Source organism: Paralichthys olivaceus, chromosome 1, assembly GCF_024713975.1.
Source record: "Paralichthys olivaceus isolate ysfri-2021 chromosome 1, ASM2471397v2, whole genome shotgun sequence".
NCBI lineage: Eukaryota > Metazoa > Chordata > Actinopteri > Pleuronectiformes > Paralichthyidae > Paralichthys > Paralichthys olivaceus.
Window position 1 is genome coordinate 25,953,292 of NC_091093.1, and position 12,085 is coordinate 25,965,376.

At 41.7% G+C, this 12,085-nt stretch overlaps 1 protein-coding gene across 2 annotated transcripts; it reads left to right on the top strand.

Moving 5' to 3' along the window:
- The first annotated feature begins 213 nt into the window (after positions 1 to 213).
- Positions 214 to 10,965, top strand: LOC109637301 (RNA-binding protein, mRNA-processing factor 2a). Of its 2 annotated transcripts, none has more exons than XM_020099561.2 (8): positions 214 to 1,022; positions 3,428 to 3,505; positions 4,798 to 4,836; positions 5,064 to 5,126; positions 6,112 to 6,262; positions 7,527 to 7,690; positions 8,982 to 9,054; positions 9,871 to 10,965. In XM_020099561.2, the coding sequence occupies exons 1-7, from the start codon at positions 738 to 740 to the stop codon at positions 9,045 to 9,047; spliced, it is 846 nt and encodes a 281-aa protein (XP_019955120.1). In that variant the 5' UTR covers positions 214 to 737; the 3' UTR covers positions 9,048 to 9,054; positions 9,871 to 10,965. The 2 variants fall into 2 exon arrangements, with proteins under 2 accessions (XP_019955120.1, XP_019955121.1); XM_020099562.2 differs by having other exon boundaries at positions 7,527 to 7,675.
- The last annotated feature ends 1,120 nt before the right edge of the window (positions 10,966 to 12,085 follow it).

A 12,085-nucleotide genomic window follows, 5' to 3' on the forward strand; every position in this document is an offset into this window, starting at 1 on the left:
ACAAATGAACCCATATTGAGCATTTCAATCATAGATATAGTGACTATATATATGAATAGGTGTCTCTTCTCTTTCTCTCCCCTTTGTATTCTAGTTTAAGACTTTAAGAATAAACAACAACAAATGAACACATGAAGTCAAATATTAAGCATTTAGGTGTCACAGAACTATTCGTATTAATAGTGTAGATCAAATATTACAGATAAAAAAACACGTTGATTGTATGTCATGATGCATATGGAGCTCTTTATTTTTGGATTTCTTTGCACTTATTTGCAACATAAAATAAAATCGCTAACATCATGCAGGGTTCGGGGTCCCATCGAAGCGGTGATGTGGCTGCGGAGGGGCCGGGTCTCCTGACAACAGCTGAGGCGGATCTGCCGCCTGATTACTGCTCACAGCAAACTCCAACATAATTGATGACCTAATTGAAAAGCATGGGGGAGGAAGAGGAGGGAGGAATGGGAAGATGAGGGAGGAGAGAGAGAGAGAGAGAGAGACTCTCCCTCCAATGAGAAAAGTTTACTTGTTCTCGGAGGCGCACAGTCCCACAGCTGAGGGCATTGATGTGAGCGCAGAGGCTTCCAGGTTTTTACGCGCACTTCTTTCCCCCCCATCTCTCACCCTCACACACGGAGCACACATCCACCTTCTTCACCTTTAGTTTAGCAACGAAAACAACCGTCTTTTGTCTTTTTTTTTCTCTTTCGTTCCTTCTCCTCCCTTTTACGTGAATGATTCTCTCTCGCAATACTACGACCTCCACGACTCGAGTATCCTCGGACACCTCCGGGTGCGCACGACCTCACCTCGGCACCTCTTCTCTCCTCAAGCTCAGACGCCACCAAGACTTTCACTGCGGCCTCGGACGCACTTTGGGGAAATATCACTCGACGAGGAAAAACGTGATACTTTGTGCAGCAGCAGCAGCAGCAGCGGCTGAAACGGCTGAAGTGAGCGACAACATGAGTCTGAAAGCGGACGCAGAGCCCAACAACAACGTCTCCATCGAGGAGGAGGTGAGTCTCCAACTTTATTTGTTTCAGATGTCTTTGAGCTTAATTGTTAACTGACAATCTGTTGAAGTTGTGTCCCTGCGTCACGTTTTGTTTGGGTGAACTTCCACCAGCTGAGGTTTTTTTTTTTTCGCTCTGAAGCTGTTTAAAAAGAAACAAGGAGGTCAGAGATTAAAAAGGGAAACGTGGTTATTCTGAAAAGTGAAGTTAAACACGTGGTAACTTAATCTGACTTTATTTTTTTCATCATGCTTCAATCCTTGAATTGATTTCCCCAGGTGCGCATCATTGGCTCCAACAAACAGCCACAATATAAATCAATTAAAATATCAACCTTTTTCTCTCTTTCCTGTTTCATTGTAGATTCAGACAGTTGTTTCCCGTGGTTTTGATTTGATCATTACTTCTAACAAAGGTCAAGAGGCTTTATAGTCATAAAATAAAAGACTAATTGATTAGAAAATACAATTAATTTAAATTAAACGTGTTAAATTAATAAAAAATCTGCCTTATAAGAGGCCAAAAAAAACTCAAACACCCATAGCTTCTAATCATTTCCAGATATCCATAGTTTTTTAATTTATATATATATATATACATTTATTTTTTCAATTCGTCCTGTCTTCCCAAGCAGCCATACTTTGTTTCCCTTGGTTTCTATACCAAACAAAGTCAGATGCGTCACAGAAGCGCTGCAGGTTGATCTCCTCCTTATTTTAAAGAGGCTCTAAATCATCACAAAACTGAAACCCCACGATAAATCAGAATTGTTAACGCATCCTATTTTGACATCTGTGGATCCAAATCAGATGAGAAAATCAGAATATTCATAAAAATCCAGTTAAAAAAAAAACTCAACTTGATTAATTGAATTAACTCCTCATTTCAGTTGAGTGTGGCCATGCAGCCTCATGTCCTCTTTAATGACTCCTTATGGAGAGAAGCTGAGGGGAGGTCTGGGCCTTTTGTTGGTCCTCGTTTGTTCCCATGATCTTACAACAAAGCCCTGTGTGGCCACTTGACTTTTCTTGGTCTAATTTGCTGCTTCCGTCTTTTTTCTTCTTCTTCCTCTTTGCTTAGATAAATAAAATCAAGCAAATAGATGAGAGATTAATGTAAAATAAAAATAAAAACACCCCTAAGAATTACAGCTTCAGGTCCGTCAAGATGCAGCAACTGGTCAAATGTCAATCATAGTTTGAGGAATGGTTTTAACTGATTAATTCAGATTTTATTAAAGATACCTCAGTGCCTGGGCTCAGCTTGGGGTTAACACACTCACCGGCCTCGAGCTGCTCAATCAATGAGGAGCAGGAGGACAGATTAAAACATCTCCATCCACTTTGGCGTCCCGCTGCGTCGACCTCCACTTGCTGTATGTGCGGACTTGTGCAGGGCCGAGACTTGCTGCTGGGCTGCACCTGAAAAATGCTGGAGGCTGGCAGGGTTGGGGCCGCAGGTCAGAGGAAGGAAATGGTGTCACGCTGTGCACTGTTGTCCAGTGCTGTTCCTCTGGCAGCCCCATTGTACTGAGGGCCTCCCCACCGGCTGGGAACTAATGGGCCTCGCACCGCTCTTGTTCAATTCCCCCGGCCACACTGCGCCATACACGGCATCGGTTTTCGAGGTCTAGTCGGGGCCAGTCCAGGGATCCTTGAAGGGGCTCCAGGGGTCCACAAGACCATCTAATCTTCACGGTTTTCACTCGTAACATGTTGGATCAAAATGTGCTGTTTTTGCTGTCTTTTAATCCCAGGTTTCACTTCACTCAGCTCTTCAAATAACACATCAAACTCAAAGAGGATTATTCTTGGATTATTCTTATCTGCCTGGGTTTTGACGCCCTATTTTAATGTGGATCTTAACAACAGGGGTCTTGAGATGGTTAAAAGGGCAGTAAATCAGATAATTTAGGATGAAAAACTCAGGCGTCACTGGATCATTTTACCTCTGTCTGGCCTGTGTTGAATAAAAGTCTTCAAGGGAATAATCCCTCTATAGTTCAGCCTGTAAACATGTGAAAACTGAAGTAGCTTCATGTTTAAAGGGTCAGAATCTGAAATGGCTTCAACCAGTTTCTTGAAGGATCAGGTCTCCAGCAGCGTTGCTGCATTTCGGTTTCTGGCCTTCTTCAGCCTGGAGAAAGAGTTTGGCAACACCTTACCAACAGGAAACTGGACTCATGACCTTTGTAGCTCAATTCATAATTTTCTTTTTATGACCCTTCTCATTTTCCAGGACTTGACATCATGTATGTACACCACACATACAGAATACACGTGTGTAGGAATGACAGATTGCGACCATACCCAATCTTGTGTCGTTGTTTTTTTTCATATCCCACCATGCAGCTGTTTGTAGAGTCACTTGTCGAATGGTGAATTGCAGTTTTTCTTTTTTGTTTGCAGGTACGAACCCTGTTTGTGAGTGGCCTACCGGTCGATATCAAACCGCGGGAACTGTACCTTCTCTTCAGACCTTTTAAGGTGAGTTACAACATGACAGTCTAAGGAAAGAGCTGTACAGATGTTGTACAGATTGTAGAGACTAAAGCCGTGTGGGGCATATTTTGTGGTTCGTGGTTTAAAATGAAATGGACTTGATTTCTCTCCCGTCTTAAAACTAAAGCAAATGTAGCTGGTGTTTGCCAGGTGCTGGGAAGGAGTCATGGAAAGAGTTTTTAAAAGGATTATCTGCACATAGAGGAAGACCTTTTAACATTTTCTTTAAAAAAACAAAAAACAACCAGGAAGCAAAAGTAATCCAGTTTTCAGCAGGACCTTTTTCAAACCAGCAGCTTTTTCTTTTGGGAGTTGAAATTGAACAAACCCCTCGTTATTGAAAGTCCACATATTTGCATATATGGAAATTAGGCCACATCATTGTTCATCCATTGGTCTTTTCTTTTTTTTTTTTTTTTTTGACTGGACTCCAGTTCCATAAACACCCCTCCCACCCGTGTCCTAACTAACCAAATTGGAAGTGGTATCCCGCGCACATGGATGATCTTGTGGAATGTGTAAATGAGTAGCCCTCGCGATTGGCCAACCAACCCTCTCCGTGACCCAGCTCGCCCACCGTGTAGGGACATTTTTATTTCCCCTCGTAACATTCAGACATTGTGAAACCACTTGAAATGTTTTGTTTTCTCAAGTTGATGAACACAGCTTTTCTGTTTGCTACTCTCTGTTTGTGCAGTCGGCAAACAACGCACAGTGTGAGCGAATGGCTTTAAATCAGATTCATTCCAAATTAAAACCCCTCATCCTAACAAGACTGTTTTTATAATCTTTTTAAACTCTTGCTCTTTTCTTCTCTGAATTACTGAGTCTGTTTTGGATTTTTGCTCAGGCTCAGGATTTATCACAGCCAGTGAAAGTTGTTTTAATTTTCCATGGCTGTAAATCAGGATCAGGCTTGATCCCATCTATCAATGCTCTGGTCCGGCCAAATTCCCCCTCGTTTCTCAGGAATCAGTTCGCTCTTTAACCAACACTTGTGCTTTTTTCACTTTATTATGAACCAGAGGCTTAATCTAAGCTTTAACCCTCACGTATCTTGATAACCTGCATTTATGTTCATGTTTCGCTCTATTTAATCTAAACTATTTCACCAAAGTGTAAGTGCATCACTGCCACAGAGGGATCTGTGATCTCCCGCTGTCGAAGTGAAAATGAAGGTGCACACAAGCAGATTTCTCTTCATATGGCAGGAGGCGTTCATGTGTGACTTCCTGCTTGTGACTGTGTGGATAATTGGCTATCTTTCTTCCCCACAGGGTTATGAAGGTTCACTGATTAAGTTAACTTCAAAACAGGTAAGATTCCTTCCATGAGTGGAAGGAGCTGCTTTAATGCTACACTAAAAAAAATACTAAACAAGCTGTCAGGCACTGTGATTCTCATGTCAACATGTTGGACTAACACTCAACAGGGATGAATCGTTCCCATTAATTATCAGATGTTAGACATTTTCCCAGAATGCATGTTTTTCCTTGCAGCTGGATCCGTTGTCTCAGTTTGTTTCTTCCCTTTTCTCTTCCAGCCTGTCGGGTTTGTAACCTTTGACAGTAGGTCTGGAGCTGAAGCTGCGAAAAATGCGCTAAATGTAAGCATCGCCTCGTTTTCACTAATATTTCCCCTTTTGTCTGTTGCCATTTGAGTCCCCCTGTGTTAAATCCTCTTTAAATATTGCTCTGTATTTCTTAGATTTGTTCTAACCTTTGCTTAAAGGAATGATTGGGAGTTTTAAAAAAAGTTCTTTCTTTCCCACAAAGCCAACCCATTTTGTCTTTTATAATTCAATGGCAGGGCCATTTTTGGAAAGAGGCCAGAATCCCGTAGCCTTACGGTAGTTTACTTTGACCTTGATACACATCCTTGTTAGTCTGGTATAGCTTTCACTGCTTTTACTGTAATACTCATTCTCTAGCCACATGTGTAGTGTTATTTGGACACGTCCTCAGTAGTGTAACCTCTTATTTTGTCACCCAGTAGCCCACATTGGCAGTATCTAACACTTCTCTCTCATAGGCCTTCCTTATCAGCATTACCTCTTAGACACACCAGCAGACACACACACGCACACACACACACACACACACACACACACACACACACACACACACACACACACCAAAATACTACTCACCTGCATGTGGGCACAACGCTTAGGGCACAAGAACACAAGCAGGGTTAAACCACCTGAAAGAAACTACACCAAGTCTCACCATCAGCCCTTTTCCTCGTCTCCTTCTCCTTGTGTGACGGGGGGGGGGGCGACTCGTCCTGTCGCCTCTGCTCTTGATGTCGTCACAAGGAGAAGGAGATGTTGTCATGTTGAAATATATCAGCGTATCCTTCAGTCTGTCCTCCTTCTTTTCTTGAAGACAGGAGAGGGTGTATTTTAACATCTCAGGGGAGAACAGAACTGTGTTTAGCTGGCGGGAAGCTTGAAGGATACATCCTGAGTATTAAAACATGGCTTCAGGAAAGGTGGCCATGAGAGACTACTGAGCTACAGCCCCTCAGACTCAGCCCACCTCCCTTACGATACTATCTCCCCCTCCTCCCCTCCTCCGTCTCTCCCTCAGGGTATCCGTTTTGACCCCGAAAGTCCCCAGACCCTGCGCTTAGAGTTTGCTAAAGCCAACACGAAGATGGCAAAGAGTAAGCTGATGGCCACACCGAACCCCACAAATATCCACCCTGCTCTAGGAGCACACTTCATTGCACGGGACCCATGTAAGTTGTACGGCTGCACCACTCTAGGCTCTCTCATCCACTTTCACCTTGACTCGATTGCCCTTGTTACCATTTTTTTTCTTGTGGTAGGATGCTGTGGTATTAAAGACAAATGGGCAGGGGGTTAAAAACAGTGTCTAACAAATGAAAGACTAACTCACCTCCACATGCATGTGTCATCTCGACTCTTGCGACAGCCGCTTTGCTTCTGTCCAGCTGGATAACTGCACTCTCACATGGTTTAGCCGGCAGTTGCGTCTCTGCTCTCTTTGCCTAAACACCGGCTTCACACATTAGATGCGGACAGGTGGTCGACGACGACCGTGTTGCGCCTCATTCAGACCAGATTTCGCCTGATGAAATGTGTGGCTAAAATCCGAAGGGGATAGGAAACGGTTTGTGTATGGTTGTAAACGTGAACTACGAGAGTTTGCAGGATACAAACTGTAAATTATGCAGCATTTTATCAAATGTCATCAAACACCATCTCCATCCTTGCTCTCACTGCAGCATCATCCTCTTCTGCTTTTATGTTACCATTCAGTAATTGAAAGGAATAATTTTATATTTCCACATTGAGAGGTCAGTTGCGCCGGCAATCAAACTGAACATTGGAGGCCGATCACTTTGCGACCGAGGGCTGATGTGTCCTCGCCAAATAGAAACTAGAACGACACTCATTGGGGTGTGTACCTCCACCACAGGCCCCTTTTGAAACCACATATAAAATCCAGATTCAGATTTCTTTTATTTGGATTTACATCACACTCATAAATATAATTTCTATTTTTAATTTCATGGAAATCAATTGTAATGTTTGGGTAATCCTGCTTAAGACTAACAAAAGCACACAAATGAAAACCAGCACCTTGGTGGAGGGACTGAATTATTCTCGGTGCTCGATGAAGGGACCTGGACAACTTCAAGTTTTTGATTTCATCTCTAATCCGACAGTTTACTTTTTTTTTTTTTTTACTTCTGGAAATAAAAGGTAGTGCAGGTAGTGAAGTCTGGTCTGACTGTGTCACTAGGGATGTCAAGCTTTCATTCTTGTAGTGACAGTGCAAACTATTTTGACAAGATTAATCACCGGTCGGGAGTAAACCTAGAAACATAATGACACAAAGCAACAAGTGAACGTCTTTTTAAAAATAGCATGTATTGATCATATATTTCATTTTAAAATGTTGTACATGATGCAAGCCTGTATGTTCCAGGGTAGGTTAGTCAGCATTTTGTATCCTCCTGCCTTCTACTTCCCCAGATGATCTGACAGGGGCAGCACTGATCCCAGCATCGCCGGATGCCTGGACTCCTTACCCCCTGTACACCACGGAGCTGACCCCAGGCCTCCCTCACGCAGCCTTCACTTACCCGGCGGCCGCTGCCGCTGCTGCAGCCCTCCACGCCCAGGTGAGGGACCAACCGGTGTGTCTCTCTCTTATCTTCTATTGTTTCCCATATCCCGTAGTGCGCATTCAGCTTTACAAAGAAACAAAATGCGTGCGGAAGGGCTCGGCTCAATTTGTCCAGAGCTACAAAGAAAGTTAAAGTGTAACCTTAAAACTTAATCCAATAGATAATTAATTAAAATTTTGAATTGAATAACCGACTGCACTGTTAAAGGTCCAGTGTGTAAGATTTAGGTGAAATGGATCTTTTGGCAGATAATTCATGTAGAATAATCCTCATGTTTTTCATTTCATCTAAATTGTATGAATTGTAGTTTTCTTTACCCCCGAAAAGGCCCTTTATATTTAAATACTTTATATTCAAATACTTTATATTTACAATCGAGGGGACCCTCTTTCAGACGCCGCCATGTTTTTTTACATTAGTCCAGAGTGGACGAACTACATTGCAAATTTTAAACACTACACACGTTCCACCACGCTAGTAACAGTTTAACTGCTAATGCTAAATACAAGGGAGTGAGCAGGACCTTCGGTGACAATAGCGATGGAAAATATTTCTCATGTTGGGTCATTTGAAGTTCAACGTGAGCTAACTTCCTCCTGCAATGTGAGAGCCCAGGGGAGCAATACTCTGAAGTAGGCAGCTATGTCGGGCACAAGAGGCGGAGGAATTCAAGGCATTTGCTCGGAGGAACTGTCAAACCCGATGGCGTTCTCTAAAGGTGCCAACTTACTGTCCACGCTGCTGTTGGAACATAAGCTGAACGTGTAGCTGCACAAAGGGAGGGGAGGGGGCTTTTTAATCGCAATCTGATGAAAGATCCCTAAAACGCCCTGACTTCTCTTCCATTGCCTCTCGGCCTCGTTAGTCTGACTGTATGACAGCAGCGATGCATTAAGAGTCTCTAAACAACTGTTCCCTCCTGAGTGTATTAAGCCGTTTGGCCGCGCAGTTGTGGCCTCTGTCCTGTTCCATTAGGTGAATGAAAATGAGAGGCCTCATTCTGCCACAAGCCTCAGTCACAGGTATGGAAAGGTGACCGGCTCTTACCCAGTGGAAATGTTAAACACAAGGAGAGCTGAAACTCTCCACATTTCCGTGCCTGTTAATTACTGGAGGACTATTGTCCTCAACGAGCTGCTACGTGACCCACATTCCCATGGCTTCAGTGACCAGGGCTTAAAGGGGCCGTCTTCCTGAACCTGCTCATCAAAGCACGTTAATGGATGAAAATCTGCAGAGTGTTGGTGCGCCGGAGCCTGGTGTCAGTCTGGTGAACTTGACTTTGTTTGTGTTTCTTCAGATGCGCTGGTACCCTACTCCCTCCGAGACTTCCCAGCCTGGATGGAAATCCCGGCAGTTTTGTTAGATATTTAGTGAGTAACCTTTGGTTCATCTCCATCCTCCAAACTGAAGAATGACACCAACACAATGTTTAACAGAAAGCTGCAAAATTTGGTGACGCAAATGAAAATAACTTATGTGGTGTGGATGCTATTTTTTGCTTTCTTATTGTAAAACTGTTCACACAAAACAATGCATTAGTGTCTTTTACTTTCCTATTCCCAACCTGTCTCACTCAGCCCTAAACCCATTTGTTACATTAACTATCATAAATATAATAATTTTAATGCAAAATGCATCGAAGGAGTAAATTGTGAATTTGTTGGGACTGTTTTCAACTCATATTTTTAGCAGGACGGTGTACGTGAGGTTAACTCAAAATAAACCACTGTCCAAGTTTATGGTAATGAAGGAACATGTCCCTCAACGCAACAGTGTGGCTCATTAAGTTTCTTTATATTTGGACATCCATGGCACTCTACTGCCCAGAGGAATCATCTGTCACACTTTAAATACATTAGTAGATCAATGCATTATTATTTTAGGTATTTATAGCAGTAAATGTACAACAAATAAAGCAAACAGATACAATCAGTCCACGTGGAAATAGTGGATAAAAAAAACAACAAAAAATTTGCACTTTGAATAAGAACCAGTTTGACTTTGTGCTGAGTGCCACAGATGGGGGAAGGGAAATCAGAAAGCAATGAGACTAAAGTGTTGTTGACTGTCAGTCTTTTCACAATTGTTGACAAAAAGTAAAAATGCAGAATAATAGCTTTTTTTTTTTTACATACTTGGATTTACTAGTTTTCTTTGGACTAACTCTCATTTTCCATTTTCTTCAGGCTGCTGGAAACCACACCTTTGTCCAGCTGAAGTGAGGTTTGCCAAGCTCTTCATTAATTTAATCAGGTTTATTTAATGGACAAATGTGCATTATTATAAACAAACAGTATTTATATTTCCTCCCGATTGTCCCTGGGGGGAGTTTGAGTTGAAATCATCTTGCTGTCGACAATCTGAGCTTATCCTTGGCAACTATTGCGGTACCATCGTAGCACTTCAAAAAAAAATAAGGAAAAAAAAAAAAAAAACCTCATGCAGATCCTAGTTAAACTCGATGGATCATATTTGCTGAGGAAAATTGTCGCTTTGAAGTTACCGTTATTAAGCTAGTCTTTCCACGGGTTACCGCTGCTCCTGGGAGGTTTAGAAGCGTTAAGAGTCATTGCATGTTAAAGTCTTTTTTGGCATGAATTTAGAACGCAGAGTTCTGTGTATCCTAATTTTCTTAGTGTTTGTGTTGCCTCTTTACCTTTGCCTAGACAGCGAAATGTTTTGTTTTCCTGTAGAACCTTGGTCTTACCTCTGTGAATGTTAGGCTGTTGTGTAAATGGCTTATCTCGCATGGACCTTGTGAATGCATCCCTATGTTCCATGACAATCCCAGTCCTTTATGATCATATCAATGTCTGTCATTATTTGAGCAAAAGAAAGTACAAGTATTTTTGGACTTTTTTGCGTAATGTATATTTATGCATTTTTGTGCAACTAAATAATGAACCTGTATAAGTTGGATGTTTAGTCGTCTTTTTGGTGTTATTTTTCTGATCCTATAATCCTGTTGAAGTAGTTTTAAAGAGGAAAAAAGTGCAATTTGTTTAAAGGGGAAGTGGGTATCTGTCAAAAAAAATGGAGTATTCTGAACGTGGCTTGAGCCATTCTGCTAAAATGAGATTGCTGTGAGACGATCTTTCAGAATGTGAAACTGGACTACAAACGTAAAGGGTTGCTTTTTTGCAGGGGCCATTTTGAAATGGGAAGCAGGATTAGAGTAATGGAGGACTTTAGTTTGTGGTTTAGAACATGTTTGTCTTTGTATCTGCTGTGCATAAGATGTAAAAAATATTCCCATCTTATGAATAAAACAAGTGAATGCATTTCTCTGTTGAGCATCTGTCATTTATCGCTGCCGCGGAACAACGGGCCAATCAAACGCCCGGACACTGACCGCTAACTCTTGAGAATTGAACTGTGCGGATGTTGACATCAATAATTCACGCTAACTTCTCATTTGTAAGCATCGGTGCATTAATGTCTCTCTGCGTCACGTATGGAGCTGACCCCCACACTCTGCCCCCGTAAGCTGGTGAGATGCTCTGCTCAGTCGACCGTGACTGCTCCTCCAGGGACTCTTAAGTGAGTCCTCTCAATACGACCACCTGCCTAATTGTATTGTGGTAACTGCTGGTGGTTTAACTGTAAACATTCGTCCATCTTGTGCCAACTAAGTTATGGTTCATCTGTGATTAGTGCTGTGGTGACGGCTTCATCTGTGTGGAACATACTGAAATCAATTAGGATCCACTGAGCATTAGCCTTGAGGTTAAAAATGTAAATCTCACACTATTTTTGGATTTCTGTATTTCAACTTTTTTCATACATTTTAAAATTAAAGAATTGTGCAGAAAATAAGTTGTCGGCTTATTTGATAAGGTTTAAGTAATTTTTTCTTAAAGTGTCTAAAAATAATGATTTGCTCCCTTTGTGCATTTGGGTTTTAAAAGATCAGATCAACATGAAACTTAAAGACACCACAATTTTTGATTTTTTTTTTTATATGGTCCTAAAATATATTGATATTGTGAAGTATATTATACTTGTTTTACATACTGTGAGACATATCCCATAATACTAAAAACCAAAAAACCCAGACGCGTATAATTCATAGTAGCTTTGCATAAGACCTTAAACTGCTTTCCTAGATTATCATCAAGTCCAATAAACAATTGATAATTTATATGTAAAAAGGGTTAAAACCCAAATGAGGAACAGATTGTTCAGAAGAAAATATTTCTCAACCCATTGCCGTTTGCCCTTCATGAAAAATGGGTCATCTGACATCACTTTCGCACATAATATTTGGATTGACATGAAATCAATAGAGTGTGAGGTTGGGGATGCGATGACTTGGAAGATGGAACGTTTCCTTTTCTCTGCTGTTTTCACATGCAGAAACAAACCAGGGTCCAGCATAAACCTCAACATATCCCTTCTACT

Coding starts and splice junctions, on each gene's coding strand:
- LOC109637301 (XM_020099561.2), top strand. CDS start 738: ATGATTCTCTCTCGCAATACTACGACCTCCACGACTCGAGTATCCTCG. Junction 1,023..3,427: donor ACGTCTCCATCGAGGAGGAG/GTGAGTCTCCAA, acceptor TTTTGTTTGCAG/GTACGAACCCTGTTTGTGAG. Junction 5,127..6,111: donor CTGCGAAAAATGCGCTAAAT/GTAAGCATCGCC, acceptor TCTCTCCCTCAG/GGTATCCGTTTTGACCCCGA.